Source organism: Haematobia irritans, chromosome 2 (genome assembly GCF_050003625.1).
Source record: "Haematobia irritans isolate KBUSLIRL chromosome 2, ASM5000362v1, whole genome shotgun sequence".
NCBI classification, from domain to species: domain Eukaryota; kingdom Metazoa; phylum Arthropoda; class Insecta; order Diptera; family Muscidae; genus Haematobia; species Haematobia irritans.
In genome coordinates this window covers 10,836,896-10,853,239 of record NC_134398.1, presented here as the reverse complement: position 1 = coordinate 10,853,239, position 16,344 = coordinate 10,836,896, and the positions used below count along the sequence as shown (strand labels likewise).

General features: G+C 25.1%; 1 protein-coding gene across 1 annotated transcript in view; it reads right to left on the bottom strand.

The window, feature by feature from the left end:
- GABA-B-R1 (gamma-aminobutyric acid type B receptor subunit 1) overlaps positions 1-16,344 on the bottom strand; it is a 543,509-nt gene that overhangs the window by 13,539 nt on the left and 513,626 nt on the right. Inside the window, exons 12-13 of the mRNA XM_075294217.1 lie at positions 3,730-3,853; positions 3,443-3,559 (exon numbers count right to left, since the gene is read on the bottom strand). Coding sequence (XP_075150332.1) covers positions 3,443-3,559; positions 3,730-3,853 — 241 coding nt within the window. The remainder of the gene's footprint in view (positions 1-3,442; positions 3,560-3,729; positions 3,854-16,344) is intronic.

Sequence of the window (16,344 nt, the reverse complement as noted above, 5' to 3'; positions counted from 1 at the left end):
TTAAAAAATTAATTGAAATTTGGTAATGAAATCAATTAATTTTTTAATCAAGACTTTTTTCTATGCCCAATTAAAACTGTGATTGATACTATCATTTTCGTGATTGAAGACATTTCAATTAAAAAATTAATTGGATCAATTAATTTCGTGATTGAATCAGAAAAAAAATTTTTTGTGTGTATGGAAATAAAATGTTGACAACATTTTTTATGGATATAAAAAGTTGACAAAATTTTCTATGGAAATAAAATTTTGACAAGATTTTCTATAGAAATAAAATGTTGACAAAGTTTTCTATGGAAATAAAATTTTGACAAAATTTTCTATAGAAATAAAATTTTGACATTTTCTATAGAAATAAAATTTTGACATTTTCTATAGAAATAAAACTTTGAAAAAAAATCTATAGAAATAAAATTGTGACGAAATTTGCTATAGAAATAAAATGTTGACAAAATTTTCTATAGAAATAAAATTTTGATCAATTTTTTTTTTATAGAAATAAAATTTTGACAAAATTTTCTATAGAAATAACATTTGGACTAAATTTTTCTATAGAAAAAAATTTAAACAAATTTTTCTATAGAAATAAAATGTTGACAAAATTTTCTATGGAAATAAAATTTTGACAAAATTTTGTTTGGAAATAAAATTTTGAAAAAATATCGATAGAAATAAAATTGTGACAAATTTTCTATGGAAATAAAATTTTGACACCATTTTCTATAGAAATAAAATTTTGAAAAAAAAAAATCCTATAGAAATAAAATTGTGGCAAAATTTGCTATAGAAATAAAATGTTGACAAAATTTTCATAGAAATAAAATTTTGACAAAATTTTCATAGAATTAAAATTTTGACAAAATTTGCTATGGAAATAAAATGTTGACAAAGTTTTCTATGGAAATAAAATGTTGAAAAAATTTTCTATGGAAATAAAATTTTGACAAAATTTTCTATAGAAATAAAATTTAAAAAAAAATTTATAGAAATAAAATTGCGACAAAATTTGCTATAGAAATAAAATTTTAACAAAATTTTCTATAAAAATAACATTTGAACTAAAGTTTGGTTTTTTTTTTTTTTGATAAAATTTTCTCCTAGTAGATTATTTTTGGCTTGAGTAGCAACAGTAGCATACACTCGTCAAAGTCTTCGACAGTGCTTTTAGGCGTCATTGGTGAGAAACGAAATTTCTATAACAGGGAGATTTCAATCATGGTTGATAGTTAGGACCACACTCATTAGAAGTTTAACAGAGAACCGAAATTTCTATTGCAGTGGAATGTAATCAGAGTATACTCATTAAATTATCTGTAAATGCTTTTCAAACTATTAGTCATCTAAAGTAGATTAACAGAGAATTGAAGTTTCTATTACCAGGGGGTGTTCTCAATCACACATCAAAGAATACGAAAGTGATTTTCAAACTATATTGGGAGATGGTTGGTGAAATGGTTAGCATGTCCGTCTTGCATACATAGGGTTGTGGATTCAACCCCAGTTTCGACCGAAGACCAAAAAGATTTTCACAGGTGGATCTCTTCTCTAAGTAATGCTTGTGACATTTCTGAGTGTTTCAAAGCTTCTTTAAGTGGTTTCACCATAATGTTGAACGCCGTTTGGACTCCGCTATAAAAAGTAGGTCCCTTGGCATTAAGCTTAACATTAAACCGGACAGCACTCGTTGATAAAGGAGAAGTTAACAGCTGTGCTATCATAATGGACTGAATAGTCTAAGTGAGCCTAAAAAATATCGGGCTGCCACTATACCTAAACTAACTTAAACTATTAGGACTCTGTGGTGGATTAATAAACAAACTCTAGAAACGATGCATATGGTTCGAAAGTGATTTTCAAACTATTAGTGCTCTGTGGTAAATTAACAGATAAAAGAAATTTCTATTGCAGTGGAATGCAATTAATGTACACTCAATAAACTATTCTAAAATGGTTTTCAACCTATTAGTCATCTATAGTAGATTAACAGAGAAACGAAGTTTCTATAATAGGTGATTTTCAAACTATTATTTCTCTATGGTAGATTAACAGAGAAACGAAGTTTTATAACAGGGCGTCTCAATCTTGGGCAATATTCAGGACGAACAACTAGAGATGTACATGATGAATAGGTCGAAAACCTTAGTTGTTAGTGCCTTCATTTTTTTGTATTTATTTTCATAATTTATTATGATTTTAAATAAACTAATAATAATAATAATGTACATGATGAATTAGAGGTTAGCTTATAGAGATGATGAATTAAAAAATAATATTTATGTATATTATATTAAAACAAATATCTATATTTCGAGATTTAATAAATTTAATGACCGCTATAACATTATTATAGTCTATCTTAGAGATTTTCCATTTTCATTTCACCTTCATGGAAAGTTGGTGTGTGCTTTTTATTATCAAATAAATTGAAATATATTGCACAGTTTCCGTTTTTTTACCTGCATCACCTGAATGGTTATTAAAAATACATTTCCGAATGGTAAACAATGATATTCTTCAGGAAAATGCTATAATGAATATTTTTATTCAATTATAAATTATAATTAATTATATGTTTGTTAATTGTCTTCATGTTTTCCCGCGATGTTAACAAATATTTTTCGTGTTGTATGTTTAATGTAAGGGGGAAAATAAACATAGTCTATAGTTGTAATAACGATGGTAAAGTTCATTTTATGTGAACATCATAACAGATCATTATCATCATCAGTATCACTATTGTTGTTATTCTTAAACAGAACCTACCACATGAAATACCATAGTGCAATTCTGATCGAAATTAATGCGATTTAAATTCTGACATTTTCAGTTAATTTATGAAATGTCACTCAATGCAATGATGGCTTGTCCCCCCTTCAATATCACCTTTGCATATTATAATTAACTTTCTGCATATACATATATGCTTCCGTTTGAGCAACGTTGTGTTTCATGATTGTGGGATAATATCACAGAATTATGGTTATTTAATTTTTAAATCGAAACTGAGATTATGGTCAATTGACATAAACAAGAAAGAAATATATTGGAAAGAAAAATTCCAATGAAAATTAATCATTTACCCCCATTTTCATTAAAGTCCATTAGGGCTGAGTTAGCTAATTAACATTTATATCATATGGAGAACATGTCTGTTATCCTACATATATATTTTTAAGTCTGTTAGGATGTTAACTGCTAAAAATATGTCAGATAATGTTAAACGGAGAGAGGATATTTGCAATTTATATTCTGTTAAAAGGCTGTTAAAGCCTAGTCTACCTCTAACGTTAATCGGAGAGAGGATATCTGCAGTTTACATTCCGTTAAAAGGCTGTTAAAGCCCAGTCTAACTACATGAGATTTACCATTATTTCGAGAGGGAGAGTTTTAAAAAACTTGTACTCTTCAAAATGTTCTAATCTTAAATACAAATACTAACCTTTGGATCTCTTTTCGCTTTTGTGGTGAAACGATGTACTCTCCATACTTTACTGAACATGGCACCATAAGCTAATGTAAAACCGGTGGATAGAAGCCAAGCTCTAGCTTGACAAACCTGAGGGGAGAAACAAAGATTTCAAAAGTTAATGAAATTTAAGTTAATGAAATGTTTTTCCAATTGAAATTCATTTTTTATATGAATTTAATTTTTCAATTGAAAATAGATTTCCAGTGAAATACGATTTTTTTATGCTAAGAGAAAAAACAAACTGGGAAAATACTTGCTTTAGGATATTCGTCTGAACTAACAAAACGTCCATCGATACCCAATAATATGACGGATGTTAGACATATGATGACACCAAGTAACATAATTGTATTACATACTGGATGTGATGATTGTATAACTCTGAAATGGAACAAAAGAAAAAACACAAATTAAATAAATCTACAAAATTCACACTTTTATATTTTTGTCAAGACTTTTAGAATTTCTCTCATTGTATGACAAAAGAAATATCCCCTAGTGAGCATCAATTCTTTCTTGAAAATTCGATTTAACTAAAATTATTAGTAGTAAAGTGTTCCGATATTTGTAATAAAATATATTAATATCAAATAAATTTATATTTGTGGTATTTAACAAGATTGTATATTCATGTGCGTGTACTCTTGCTTTTGGAAAATAATATTGAAAATATAGCGTCTTAAATTATTACATTACATGTCAACCACCCTATATATATATAACCATTTGGAAATTTGATTTAACTAAAATTAATATAGGCAAGGTGGCTGGTAATTACTTGTTTAAGTAATAAAAGAAATTAATATCAACAATTTTTATATTCTTGGTATTTTAGTCTTCGCGCTCGTGCTTCTCAAACGGTTAGTCCTTTTTAGTAAATCAACAGAGAATTAAAGTCTCTATAACAGTGGAATGTTATTAGTAAACACTCGTCAAACAATTTGAAAGTGATTTTCAAACTATTAGCAGATTAGTACATTAACAAAAAAAAAACGAATTTTCTATAACAGGGTGATCTCAATCTTGGGTGATAGTTATAACCACATTGACTTTCAAACTATAAGTGCTCTTTAGTAAATTTGTGAATTAACAGAGAAACGGAGCAGTGGACTGTAATCACTGTACACTTATCAAAAAATTCGAATGTAATTTTTAAACTATTAGTCATCTTTAGTAGTAAGACGAAAAATTTCAACCGGATCGGATGAAATTTGCTTCTCTAAGAGCCTCCGCAAGCCAAATCTGGGGGCCGGTTTATATATAAAAGTGGTCTAATAGGGCCCATTTGCAATACCATCCGACCTACATCAATAACAACTACTTATGCCAAGTTTCAAGTCGATAGCTTGTTTCGTGATTTCAACAGACGGACGGACGGACATGCTTAGATCGTCTCACAATTTCACCACGACCGAATATATATACTTTATGGGGTCTTAGAGCAATAATTCGATATGTTACAAACAGAATGACAAAGTTAATATACCTCCCATCCTTTACTACTAAAATTTTTGAGAATTTTGAGAAAATTTTTTATAGAAATAAAATTTTGAGAAAAAAAACAAGTTTGAGAAAATTTTCTATAAAACTTAAGTTTTGAGAAAATTTTCTATACAAATTAAAAGTTTGAGAAAATTTTCTATAGAAATACAACTTTGAGAAAATTTTCTATAGAAATAAAATTTTGAGAAAATTTCCTAAAGAAAAAATTTTAAGAAAATTTTATAGAAATAAAATTTTGATTAAACTTTCTATAGAGATAAAAATTTTTATATAATAAAATTTTAAAACATTTTTACGTATTAATGTATGTATGTGTAAATATTTTATAGAATAAAATTTTAGAAAATTTTCTATAGAAATAAAATTTTAAGAAATTTTCTATTTTTAATTATATTTTGAGAAAATTTTCTATAAAAATAATTTTTTTTTGAGAAAACTTTCTATAGAAATTAAATGTTGAGAAAATTCTCTATAGAAATAAAATTCTTAGAAATTTTTCTATAGAAATAACATTTTGAGAAAATTTTAACGTTTTTAAACGTTTTTATAGAATAAAATTTTTAGAAAATTTCCTATAAAATTTAAATTTTTACAACATTTTCTATAAAAAAAATTTGAGAAGCTTTTCTATAGAAATAAAATTTCGACAAAATTTTCTATAAAATAAAATTTTTTATAGAATAATATTTTGCAAAAATTTTGTATGTATTTATGTATCTATAAATCTTTTTTAGAATAAAATGTTTACAAAATTTTCAATAAAATTAAATTTTAACAAAATTTTCTATAGAAATAAGATTTTCTATAGAAATAAAATTTCGACAAAATTTTCTATAAAATAAAATTTTTTATAGAATAATATGTTGAGAAAATTTTGTTTGTATTTATGTATCTATAAATTTTTTTAGAATAAAATTTTTACAAAATTTTCAATAAAATTAAATTTTAACAAAATTTTCTATAGAAATAAATTTTTGAGAAAAGAATATTTTGTAAAAAATAAAATTTGAGAACATTTTCTAAACAAAAATTAAATTTTGAGAAATTTTTCTATAAAAATAAGATTTTCTATAGAAATAAAATTTAGGACAAAATTTTCTATAAAATAAATTTTTTATAGAATAAAATTTGGAGAAAAATTTTTATGTATATATGTATGTATAATATTTTTTTTAGAATAAAATGTTGACAAAGATTTCTATAAAAATCTAATTTTAACAAAATTTTCGATAGAAATAAAATTTTTTAGAAAATAATTTTTTGAAAAAAATAAATTTTGTAGAAAAATTTCTATTGAAATAAAATTTTTAGAAAATTTTCTATAGAAATAAAATTTTAAAAAATTTTCTATTCTGAATTATATTTAGAGAAAATTTTCTATAAAAATATTTTTGTTTTTTTAGAAAACTTTCTATAACAATTAAGTGTTGAGAAAATTCTCTATAGAAATAAAATTTTCAGAAATTTTTCTATAGAAATAACATTTTGAGAAAATTTTCTATAGAAATTTTCTATATAAAATTTTCTTTTAAAATGTTGCGAAAATTTTCTATAAAAATAAAAATTTTTATAGAATAAAATTTTTAGAAAATTTCCTATAAAAATAAAAATTTTTATGGAATAAAATTTTTAGAAAATGTCCCATAAAAGTTAAATTGTTACAACATTTTCTATAAAAAAATTTGAGAAAATTTTCAATAGAAATAAAATTTCGACAAAATTTTTTATAAAATAAAATTTTTTATAGATTACAATTTTGAGAAAAATTTGTATGTATTCATGTATGTATAAATTTTTTTAGAATAAAATTTTTACAAAATTTTCAATAAAATTAAATTTTAACAAAATTTTCTATAGAAATAAAATTTTAGACAAAATTTTCTATAAAATAAAATTTTTTATAGAATAAAATTTGGAGAAAAATTTTTATGTATATATGTATGTATAATATTATTTTTAGAATAAAATGTTGACAAAGATTTCTATAAAAATCTAATTTTAAAAAAATTTTCAATAGAAATAAAATTTTTTAGAAAATAATTTTTTGAAAAAAATAAATTTTGTAGAAAATTTTCTATTGAAATAAAATTTTTAGAAAATTTTCTATTGAAATAAAATTTTTAGAAAACTTTCTATAGAAATAAAATTTTAAGAAATTTTCTATTCTGAATTATATTTTGAGAACATTTTCTATAAAAATAATTTTTTTTTTGAGAAAACTTTCTATAGCAATTAAATGTTGAGAAAATTCTCTATAGAAATAAAATTTTCAGAAATTTTTCTATAGAAATAAAATTTTGAAAAAAATTTCTATAGAAATATTCTATATGAAATTTTCTTTTAAAATGTTGCGAAAATTTTCTATAAAAATAAAAATTTTTATAGAATAAAATTTTTAGAAAACTTTCTTATAAAAGTAAAAATTTTTATGGAATAAAATTTTTAGAAAATTTCCTATAAAAGTTTAATTTTTACAACATTTTCTATAAAAAAAAATTGAGAAAATTTTCAATAGAAATAAAATTTCTACAAAATTTTCTATAAAATAAAATTTTTTATAGATTAAAATTTTGAGAAAATTTTGTATGTATTTATGTATGTATAAATTTTTTTAGAATAAAATTTTGACAAAATTTTCAATAAAATTAAATTTTAACAAAATTTTCTATAGAAATAAAATTTTGAGAAAATAATATTTTGTAAAAAATAAAATTTGAGAATATTTTCTAAAAAAAATTAAATTTTGAGAAATTTTTCTATAAAAATAAGATTTTCTATAGAAATAAAATTTAGGACAAAATTTTCTATAAAATAAAATTTTTTATAGAATAAAATTTTGAGAAAAACTTTTGTGTATTTTTGTATGTATAATTTCTTTTAGAATAAAATTTTGACAACGATTTCTATAAAAATTAAATTTTAACAAAATTTTCTATACAAATAAAATTTTGAGAAAATAATATTTTGAAAAAAATAAAATTTGTAGAAAATTTTCTATGAAATAAAATTTTCAGAAAATTTTCTATTGAAATAAAATTTTCAGAAAATTTTCTATAGAAATAAAATTTTCAGAAAATTTTCTATTGAAATAAAATTTTCAGAAAAATTTCTATAGAAATTAAATGTTGAGAAAATATTCTATAGAAATGTTAGGTTAGGTTAGGGGCCAGCCCGTTGTATCAGGCTCACTTAAACTATTCAGTCCATTGTGTTACCACATTGGTGAACTTCTCTCTATAGAAATAAAATTTCTAGAAAATTTTCTGTTGAAATAAAATTCAATATCGTTATATAATTTAATTTTCTTGTTATTTCATTTTATCAAAGTCCATTGTTTCATTTTATCAAAGTCCATTTTTGTACAGGTAGTAATTTTCCCTTGTCGGTGCAAGCTAAGACCGTTAAAAACCTATAAAATTCAACACATTTACAATTTAAGGTATTTAGACACCCCACACAAAATTGTTGCTAATATGAGGGATCATTCATTCATTTGATGAAAAACTTCAAGATAGGATTATTTAAATTAATAGATTAATATGTAGTCATAGTTTTGCCCTAATTTGTACCAAAGTTGGTTGAAATCGGCTAAGATTTGGATATAACTGTCATATATAACATTCGCCATACGATTTAGACTCAGATGATCACAGAATATCCTCCGCCTCTCCTGACTTTAGACTTTCCTTACTTGTTTTACATTATAATGTCCATTGTAAATTGGATTTTAAAACTGAAATTATTAGCTCATGAATAGTTTTACATCCTAAGATCCACATCAATACCAATATGCTTTAAGTCAAAATTTGGTTGACCTTTTGCATTTTATAACCAGATAAAATAGAAAAATACTTGGCTACCATTACAAAGCATCTTCTTGGACTGCTCCAGTATCCAACATGATAATTTCTAAAATTACCAAAGAATAATAAAACAACTTGGATTCATTGAATCGTTTAAAACGCTTAAATGGAATGCCATCCAAAGCTCAAATGCTCCTTTCTAGTTCTTAGATATTCTCAACTTCGATACTCACTTTGTCTGCATTGTCTGCAGCCATTAGTAACTCTCTCTCAATATTTTGTCAACCACCACAATGACTTTTCTTTTGTAAAAGTTCTTTAGAAAAACAGTCTTATCAAATTTCAATTAAAATTTAAGTATTCCCAAAAATGAATTTTTCTCTAAGAATTTCTGATGCTCGAACTCGAATTACAGTCACTTTACATGGGGTGAGTGTGGTTGGTATGTAGTTGCTCTTTACCTCTCTCTCTCCTTCTTTTGGTTAGTGTTAGCTTTTTCTATCTCTCGCTCGCTTACTCTCTTAATATTTGATTCTCTGTGCTTGTCCCAGGCGTTTGAAGAATAACAAAAATGATTACATTGCATTGCTTTATAAAATTTATGAACTTTACCAAAGAAAGCCAAATTTGAAACTAAACCAAGCATAAGGATGCTTGGATTCTGAGAAAAGTCCAAGGAATAAACAAAACAAGGATTCAATTAAAAGGCACAATAAAACCATACATTTCAGCAAATTTCTGTGTGGACTGAGTGTGACAACAAGAGACCCAACGATAGACAAGAGACATGCCGTGGAACAAAAGGCAAAGGAATCACATCTAAATGTGCTACTTGGTCTCAGACATTAAACGGTCATAAATATTCCCAAATGCTTTAATAACAGAACACAAGAGAGGAGAGAGAAGAAATTGAAAGACATATAAAGGGAAAAGCAAAATGGTAGATGTAAATGTCTGGCACTGGAGATGTATTTGTAATGGAGTTGTTGATAAAAAATTTTAACTTAAGTTCTATTGACTTTGTTGATTAAAATTTGGCAAGCCATCTCGTTGAGAGATTTGCAATAATCCTTACTGGGTTTGACTAAAGGCCAGGAATTCCGGAATTTCGTTACAGGAATGAGAGATTTTTAATGATCTATGGATATCCATTAGATGAGATCGTTATAATTGAACCAACCTTTGCAATAGATTTCCCTGAGTATAATTTTCTTCTTTCTATCAACCTCACGCCTTGGCAGTTTGCTCCTTATGACAAAGAATCCCACCACAAGTTCCCAACCAAATCTTCCCATTCAGCATACAGATGCCACAGGCTTGTTTAAGAACAACCAGTTAACCGCTAAACATTTGTCCTGGTTTCTTTGTTTTTAGCTAAACAAAAGACTTTGGATACTCTAAAGGCAATGCTGAATGGTGATGGTATTCACAGTGGTAGGCACTAAACGAACCGACTATGATGGGATGCTATACACTCCGGAACTACTCGATCCAAATAACTTAGGATTTTAGACTCCCTCATTGTTTGCGGCGTGTGAATAGAATGAATGCTAGTGTTTTGGGAAATATACACTACAGTAGTGTGTTTTCTTTTCTTTTTGACAATAACAATAAATTTAATTTCCTGTGTATTCAAAAATGTCCCTGTTGGGACATAATGACGGTGTAACTATGATTCAAAATGAAGAGAAAACAAAAAACAAAACACAGGCTTTTGTGGTGCATTGTGGGTAGATTTATATTTTTCTATGGAAAAATTTGTAAAAATTTTATTTCTATAGAAAAATTTGTCAAAATTTTATTTCATTAGGAAATTTTGTCAAAATTTTATTTCTATAAAAAATTTTGCCAAAATTTTACTTCTATAGAAAATTTTGTCAATTTTTTTTCTAACGAAAACTTTGTCAAAATTTTATTTCTAAAGAAAATTTTCTAAAAATTTTAATTCTAGAGAAAATTTTGTCAATATTTTTTTTCCTACGGAAAATGTTGTCAATTTTTTTTTCTAACCAAAACTTTGTCAAAATTTTATTTCTATAGAAAAATTGGTCAAAATACAATTTTTAAAGAAAATTATGTCCAAAATTTTATTTTTAAAGAAAATTTTGTCTAAATTTTATTTCTATAAAAAATTTGGCCAAAATTTGATATCTATAGAAAATTTTGTCAAAATTTTATTTCTATAGAAAATTTTGCCAACATTTTATTTCTATAGAAAATTTTATCAAAATTTTTTTTTTTCTATAGAAAATTTTATCAAAATTTTTTTTCTAACGAAAACTTTGTCAAAATTTTATTTCCAACGAAAATTTGGTCAACATTGTTTTGCTATAGAAAATTTTGTTTTTATAGAAAATTTTGTAAAAATTTTATTGAAAATTTTGTCAAAATTTTTTTTCTATCGAAAATTTTGTCAAAATTTTATTTCAATAGAAAATTTTGTCAACATTTTATTTCTATGGATTTTTTTTTCAAGATAGTTTTCTATAGAAAATGTCACAATTTTATTTCTATAGAAAATTTTGTCAAAATGTTATATCTAAAGAAAATTTTTTCAAATTGTTTTCTATGGAAAATTTTGTCAACATTTTATGTCTATAGAAAATTTTGTCAATATATTATTTTAATAGAAAATTTTGTATAAAATTTATTTCTATAGAAAATTTTGTCAGAATTTTATCTCTATAGAAAATTTTGGCAAAATTTTTTTCTAACGAAAATTTGGACAACATTTTTTTGTCAAAATTTTATTTTATAGAAAATTTTGTCAAGATGTTTTTCTACAGAAAATTTTGTCAAAATTTTATTTCCATAGAAAATTTTACTTCTATAGAAAATTTTGTCAAAATTTTTTTCTAACGAAAATTTGGACAATATTTTTTTGTCAAAATTTTATTTTTATAGAAAATTTTGTCAAGATGTTTTTCTACAGAAAATTTTGTCAAGTTTTATTTCTATAAAAAATTGTATCCACATTTTTTTCTAGATTTTTATTTTCTAGAAAATTTTGTCAATTTTTTTTTTTTGGAAAATTTTGTCAAAATTTTATTTCTATAGAAAATTTTATCAATTTTTGCTATAGAAAGTTTCTATAGAAAATTTTGTCAAAATTTTATTTCTATAGAAAATTTTTTCCCAATTTGAAAATTTTGCCAATATTTTTTTCTACAGAAAATGTTGTCAACATTTTTTTCTATAGAAAATTTTGTCAAAATTTTATTGCTATTATTAGGAGATATGGGCAGGTTTTCATATAAAAATTTCATTTTTTTTAGGTTTTGGGTGGATTTTTCAATTTTTTTGGGGAGTGATCACGAATTAAAGTCCTTTTCGCTCTAGGACGCATATTTAAGGAGATATGGGCAAAATTTTATTTCTAAAGAAAAATTGGTCAAATTTTTTTAGGGTGTTTTTCTATAGAAATTTTGTCAAAATTTTATTTCTATAGAAAATCTTTTAATTTTTAGAAATAGGAAGTTTTGTCGGAATTGTTTTCAATGAAAATTTTGTCAAAATTTGTTTTCTATAGAAAATTTTGTCAAAATATTATTTTTATAGTAAATCTGGTCAACATTTTATTTCAATAGAAAATGTTGCCAAAATTTTATTTCTATAGAAAATTTTATCTAAATTTTATTTCTATAGAAAATTTTATCTAAATTTTATTTCTATAGAAAATTTTGTCAAAATTTTATTTCTATAGAAAATTTTGTCAAAATTTTATTTCTATAGAAAATTTTGTCAAAATTTTATTTCTATAGAAAATTTTGTCAAAATTTTATTTCTATAGAACATTTTGTCAAAATTTTATTTCTATAGAAAATTTTGTCAAAATTTTATTTCTATAGAACATTTTGTCAAAATTTTATTTCTATAGACAATTTTGTAAAAATTTTATTTCAATAGAAAATTTAGTCAAAATTTTATTTCTATAGACAATTTTGTAAAAATTTTATTTCTTTAGAAAAATTTGTAAAAAAATTATTTTTATAGGAAATTTTGTCAAGATTTAATTTCTTTAGAAAAATTCGTCAACATTTTATTTCTATAGAAGATTTGGTTAAAATTTTATTTCTGTAGTAAATTGTACCTCTTAATTAGAGAGTTAATCAATAAGAGTTTTATGATAAACTTTTGGAAAATTTGTGTCCCATTATATACGTAAATATTAAAGATCTTTATTTTTATTTTTAAAGAAAAACTGTAATCGAATCATAAAAATGTTTTTATGTTATTTTTATGAATTCGTTATGCTTTTGTTATTAAAATGCATAGTTATGTATGTATGTTAATTTGCTGTTCTTTATATGAATTTAATATTTTTGTTTTTAAGCAAAAAATTAGTTTGTTGTACTATTATTTACAATAGAGATTTTGTGACGGGTTTTAAAAAAGAAGTGACAATTATAACGATTTCTTCGGAAAAAAGTGATGATTTCTCTTGAAATGTTATTGGCAGCCCTGATGAGCAGGTATGCCAATATAATTGCCACCACATAGTGATCTGTTGGCTACGGTAAAGACTTTGAACAACAAACCGCGCATATGCGTACAACTCTCTCTACAGGCTGTTTATGTTGTTTATGTATGGGAAGCAGAGAATGCAAGAGAGAGTTTTACAATTAATGGTGGTGGAATAGATTGGTGTGTTGAGTATGTGCATTGATAGAATATTTGTTCTATTCATATTCAATATGATATACATATGTATGGTGTTATACTCTCTCTCTCTCTCTCTCTCTTTTATCAGAAAACTTTTTCATTCTCTGATACGAAGTGTTGGATTCCATTATAAATGTTATAAATATTTCACTTGTTTCTCTCCAACTCCAAAGATCTTCCATAAATTAATTAGTCTCCACTTATCTTATCCTAATTTTTAGTGGCAAATCCCTCCACAGGGCTTGACAGCTTCCAAATCAGATTCTGATAGGCACAATTACAAATATAATAATCTCCCACCCTCTCCCTGCCTTCTTTGGTTAATTTATAAGATTGTAATTCGTAACAGGTAACTCTTGCTCACAATCTGCTTTCTCAGCAAAATATGCCCTAATCTTTCATAGGAAACTAAGACAATACTTCTCTCTTTCGCTCCATTTCCATTACACTACTACTCCAAAACAATTGTTCATGCTATACTGAAATTTAATTAAAAAATGTTTGTTAACTTTTAGCATTTTACTCGTGCTTCTGGTAAAAATCGCTTTTTCCGCTGTTGCTTCAGTTAACGAGATTAAAAGAACGCAGTGTAAGCATAAAATAAAAGCAACAGCATGAGCATGAGATGGCCGGCAAACAAAAAAGAAAAATGCTCATCCTTTTCTAATTTCTCGTGAAAAGGACTTTTTCAAGGCGCACCACAAATAAGCTCAAGTAAACACTATCACCACCTCTCCTCTACTATCATTCGTTAGTTCTTTCTTTTAGTTTTTTTGGTGGGAAGGAGTAAGCTTTTCCCGTAGAGATTTCTTAGACAAAAAACCTCACAATTTCGACGGAAGTAAACCGCACACAATAGCCTACCAACGAAAGAAAGGAAGTTAGTTTCGTCTTTAGCATTGTCTTGAGTTACCATTCAACATTAGCATCATAGTTCCTGGGGGGCCATTGTTATGAGGCCTCCCGGCAAAGTTTGAACAATAAATTCTAGCTATTGTTAGAAGACCATGGAATGCCTTTAGTGGTGATGTAGAGGACAAGCACTGGGCTAAACAGGACAATTTCTTCTTCTTGTGTTTTATGATTTTCGCCTATTTTAGCATATTTTGCCAAACAATTGATGCTAGTTCAAAAACTCCATAGGAACAATGGGTTGGGGTCTAAGAAACGCGTCGCACTGGTGTTTAGTTCAAATGGGGAAGTAAAAGTTTGCAAAACAGGATGTTCGCCATAGAAACAGAGTAGTGCCCATAGATAATATAAATAAATAAGCATACCTAACTGGCAAAGGCAAATCCTTGAATAGAGGATAAGATGGAAAAGAATAAAATAGAGTTAGGAGTGGGTAGTTTCATACCCTTAAAAGATTTATAACAAATTACAATGGCATTGAGATCTTTGAGGGTCATTAGAATCTGCTAAAGAAAATCTGTAAACAATTGAAAAATTGAATTAAAAGTTTAACAATCTAATTTAAGGTTATAAATATGAGTTAAAGATCAACTAGACATAAAGGTATTTTGGGTCTCTGTACACAGAAAAAAATTTTCTATAGAAATAAAATTTTGACAAAATTTTCTATAGAAATAAAATTTGGCAACATATTCTATAGAAATAACATGTTGACAAACTTCTCTACAGAAATAAAATTTTGACAAAGTTTTCCATAGAAATATATATAGGGAGCCACCGTGGTGCAATGGTTAGCTTGCCCGCCTTGCGTACACAAGGTCGTGGGTTCGATTCCTGCTTCGACCGAACACCAAAAAGTTTTTCAGCGGTGGATTATCCTACCTCAGTAATGCTGGTGATATTTGTGAGGGTTTCAAAGCTTTTCTAAGTGGTTTCACTGCAATGTGGAACGCCGTTCGGACTCGGCTATAAAAAGGAGGTCCCTTGTCATTGAGCTTAACATGGAATCGGGCAGCACTCAGTGATAAGAGAGAAGTTCACCAATGTGGTATCACAATGGACTGAATAGTCTAAGTGAGCCTGATACGTCGGGCTGCCACCTAATCTAACCTTTCTATAGAAATAAAACTTTCTATACAAATAAAATTTTGGCAAAATTTTCTGAGGAGAAAAAACTGACAAAATTTTCTATAGAAATAAAATTTTGACAAAAATTTCTATAGAAATAAAATTTTGACAAAAATTTCTATAGAAATAAATTTTGATAAAATTTTCTAAATAAATAAAATTTTGACAAAATTTTTTTTAGAAATAAAATTTTGACAAAATTTTCTATAGAATTAAAATTTTGACAAAATTTTCTATAGAAATAAAATTTTGACAAAACTTTCTTAGAAATAAAATTAGGACAACATTTTCTATAAAAAACATCTTGAAAAAAATTCCATAGAAATAAAATTTTGGCAAAATTTTCTATTGAAATAAAATCTTGTTAAAATTTCCTATAGAAATAGAATTTTGGCAAAATTTTCTATAGAAATAAAATCTCGACAAAATATCCTATAGAAACAAAATTTTGTAAAAATTTTACAAAGAAATAAAATTTTGCGACAAATTTCTATAAAAATAAAATTTTGACAAAATTTTCTATAGAAATAAAATTTTGGCAAAATTTTCTATAGAAATAAAATTTTGACAAAATTTTCTATAGAAATAAAATTTTGACAAAATTTTCTATAGAAAAAAAATTTTGACAAAATTTTCTATAGAAATAAAATTTTGACAACATTTTCTATAGAAATAAAATTTTGATAAAATTTTCTATATAAATAAAATTTTGACATATTTTTCTATAGAAATAAAATTTTGACAAAATTTCCTACTGAAATAAATTTTTGTAAAAATTTTACAAAGCAATAAAATTTTGTGGTAAATAAAATTTTGACAAAAATTTCTATAGAAATAACATTTTGGCAAAATTTTCTATAGAAA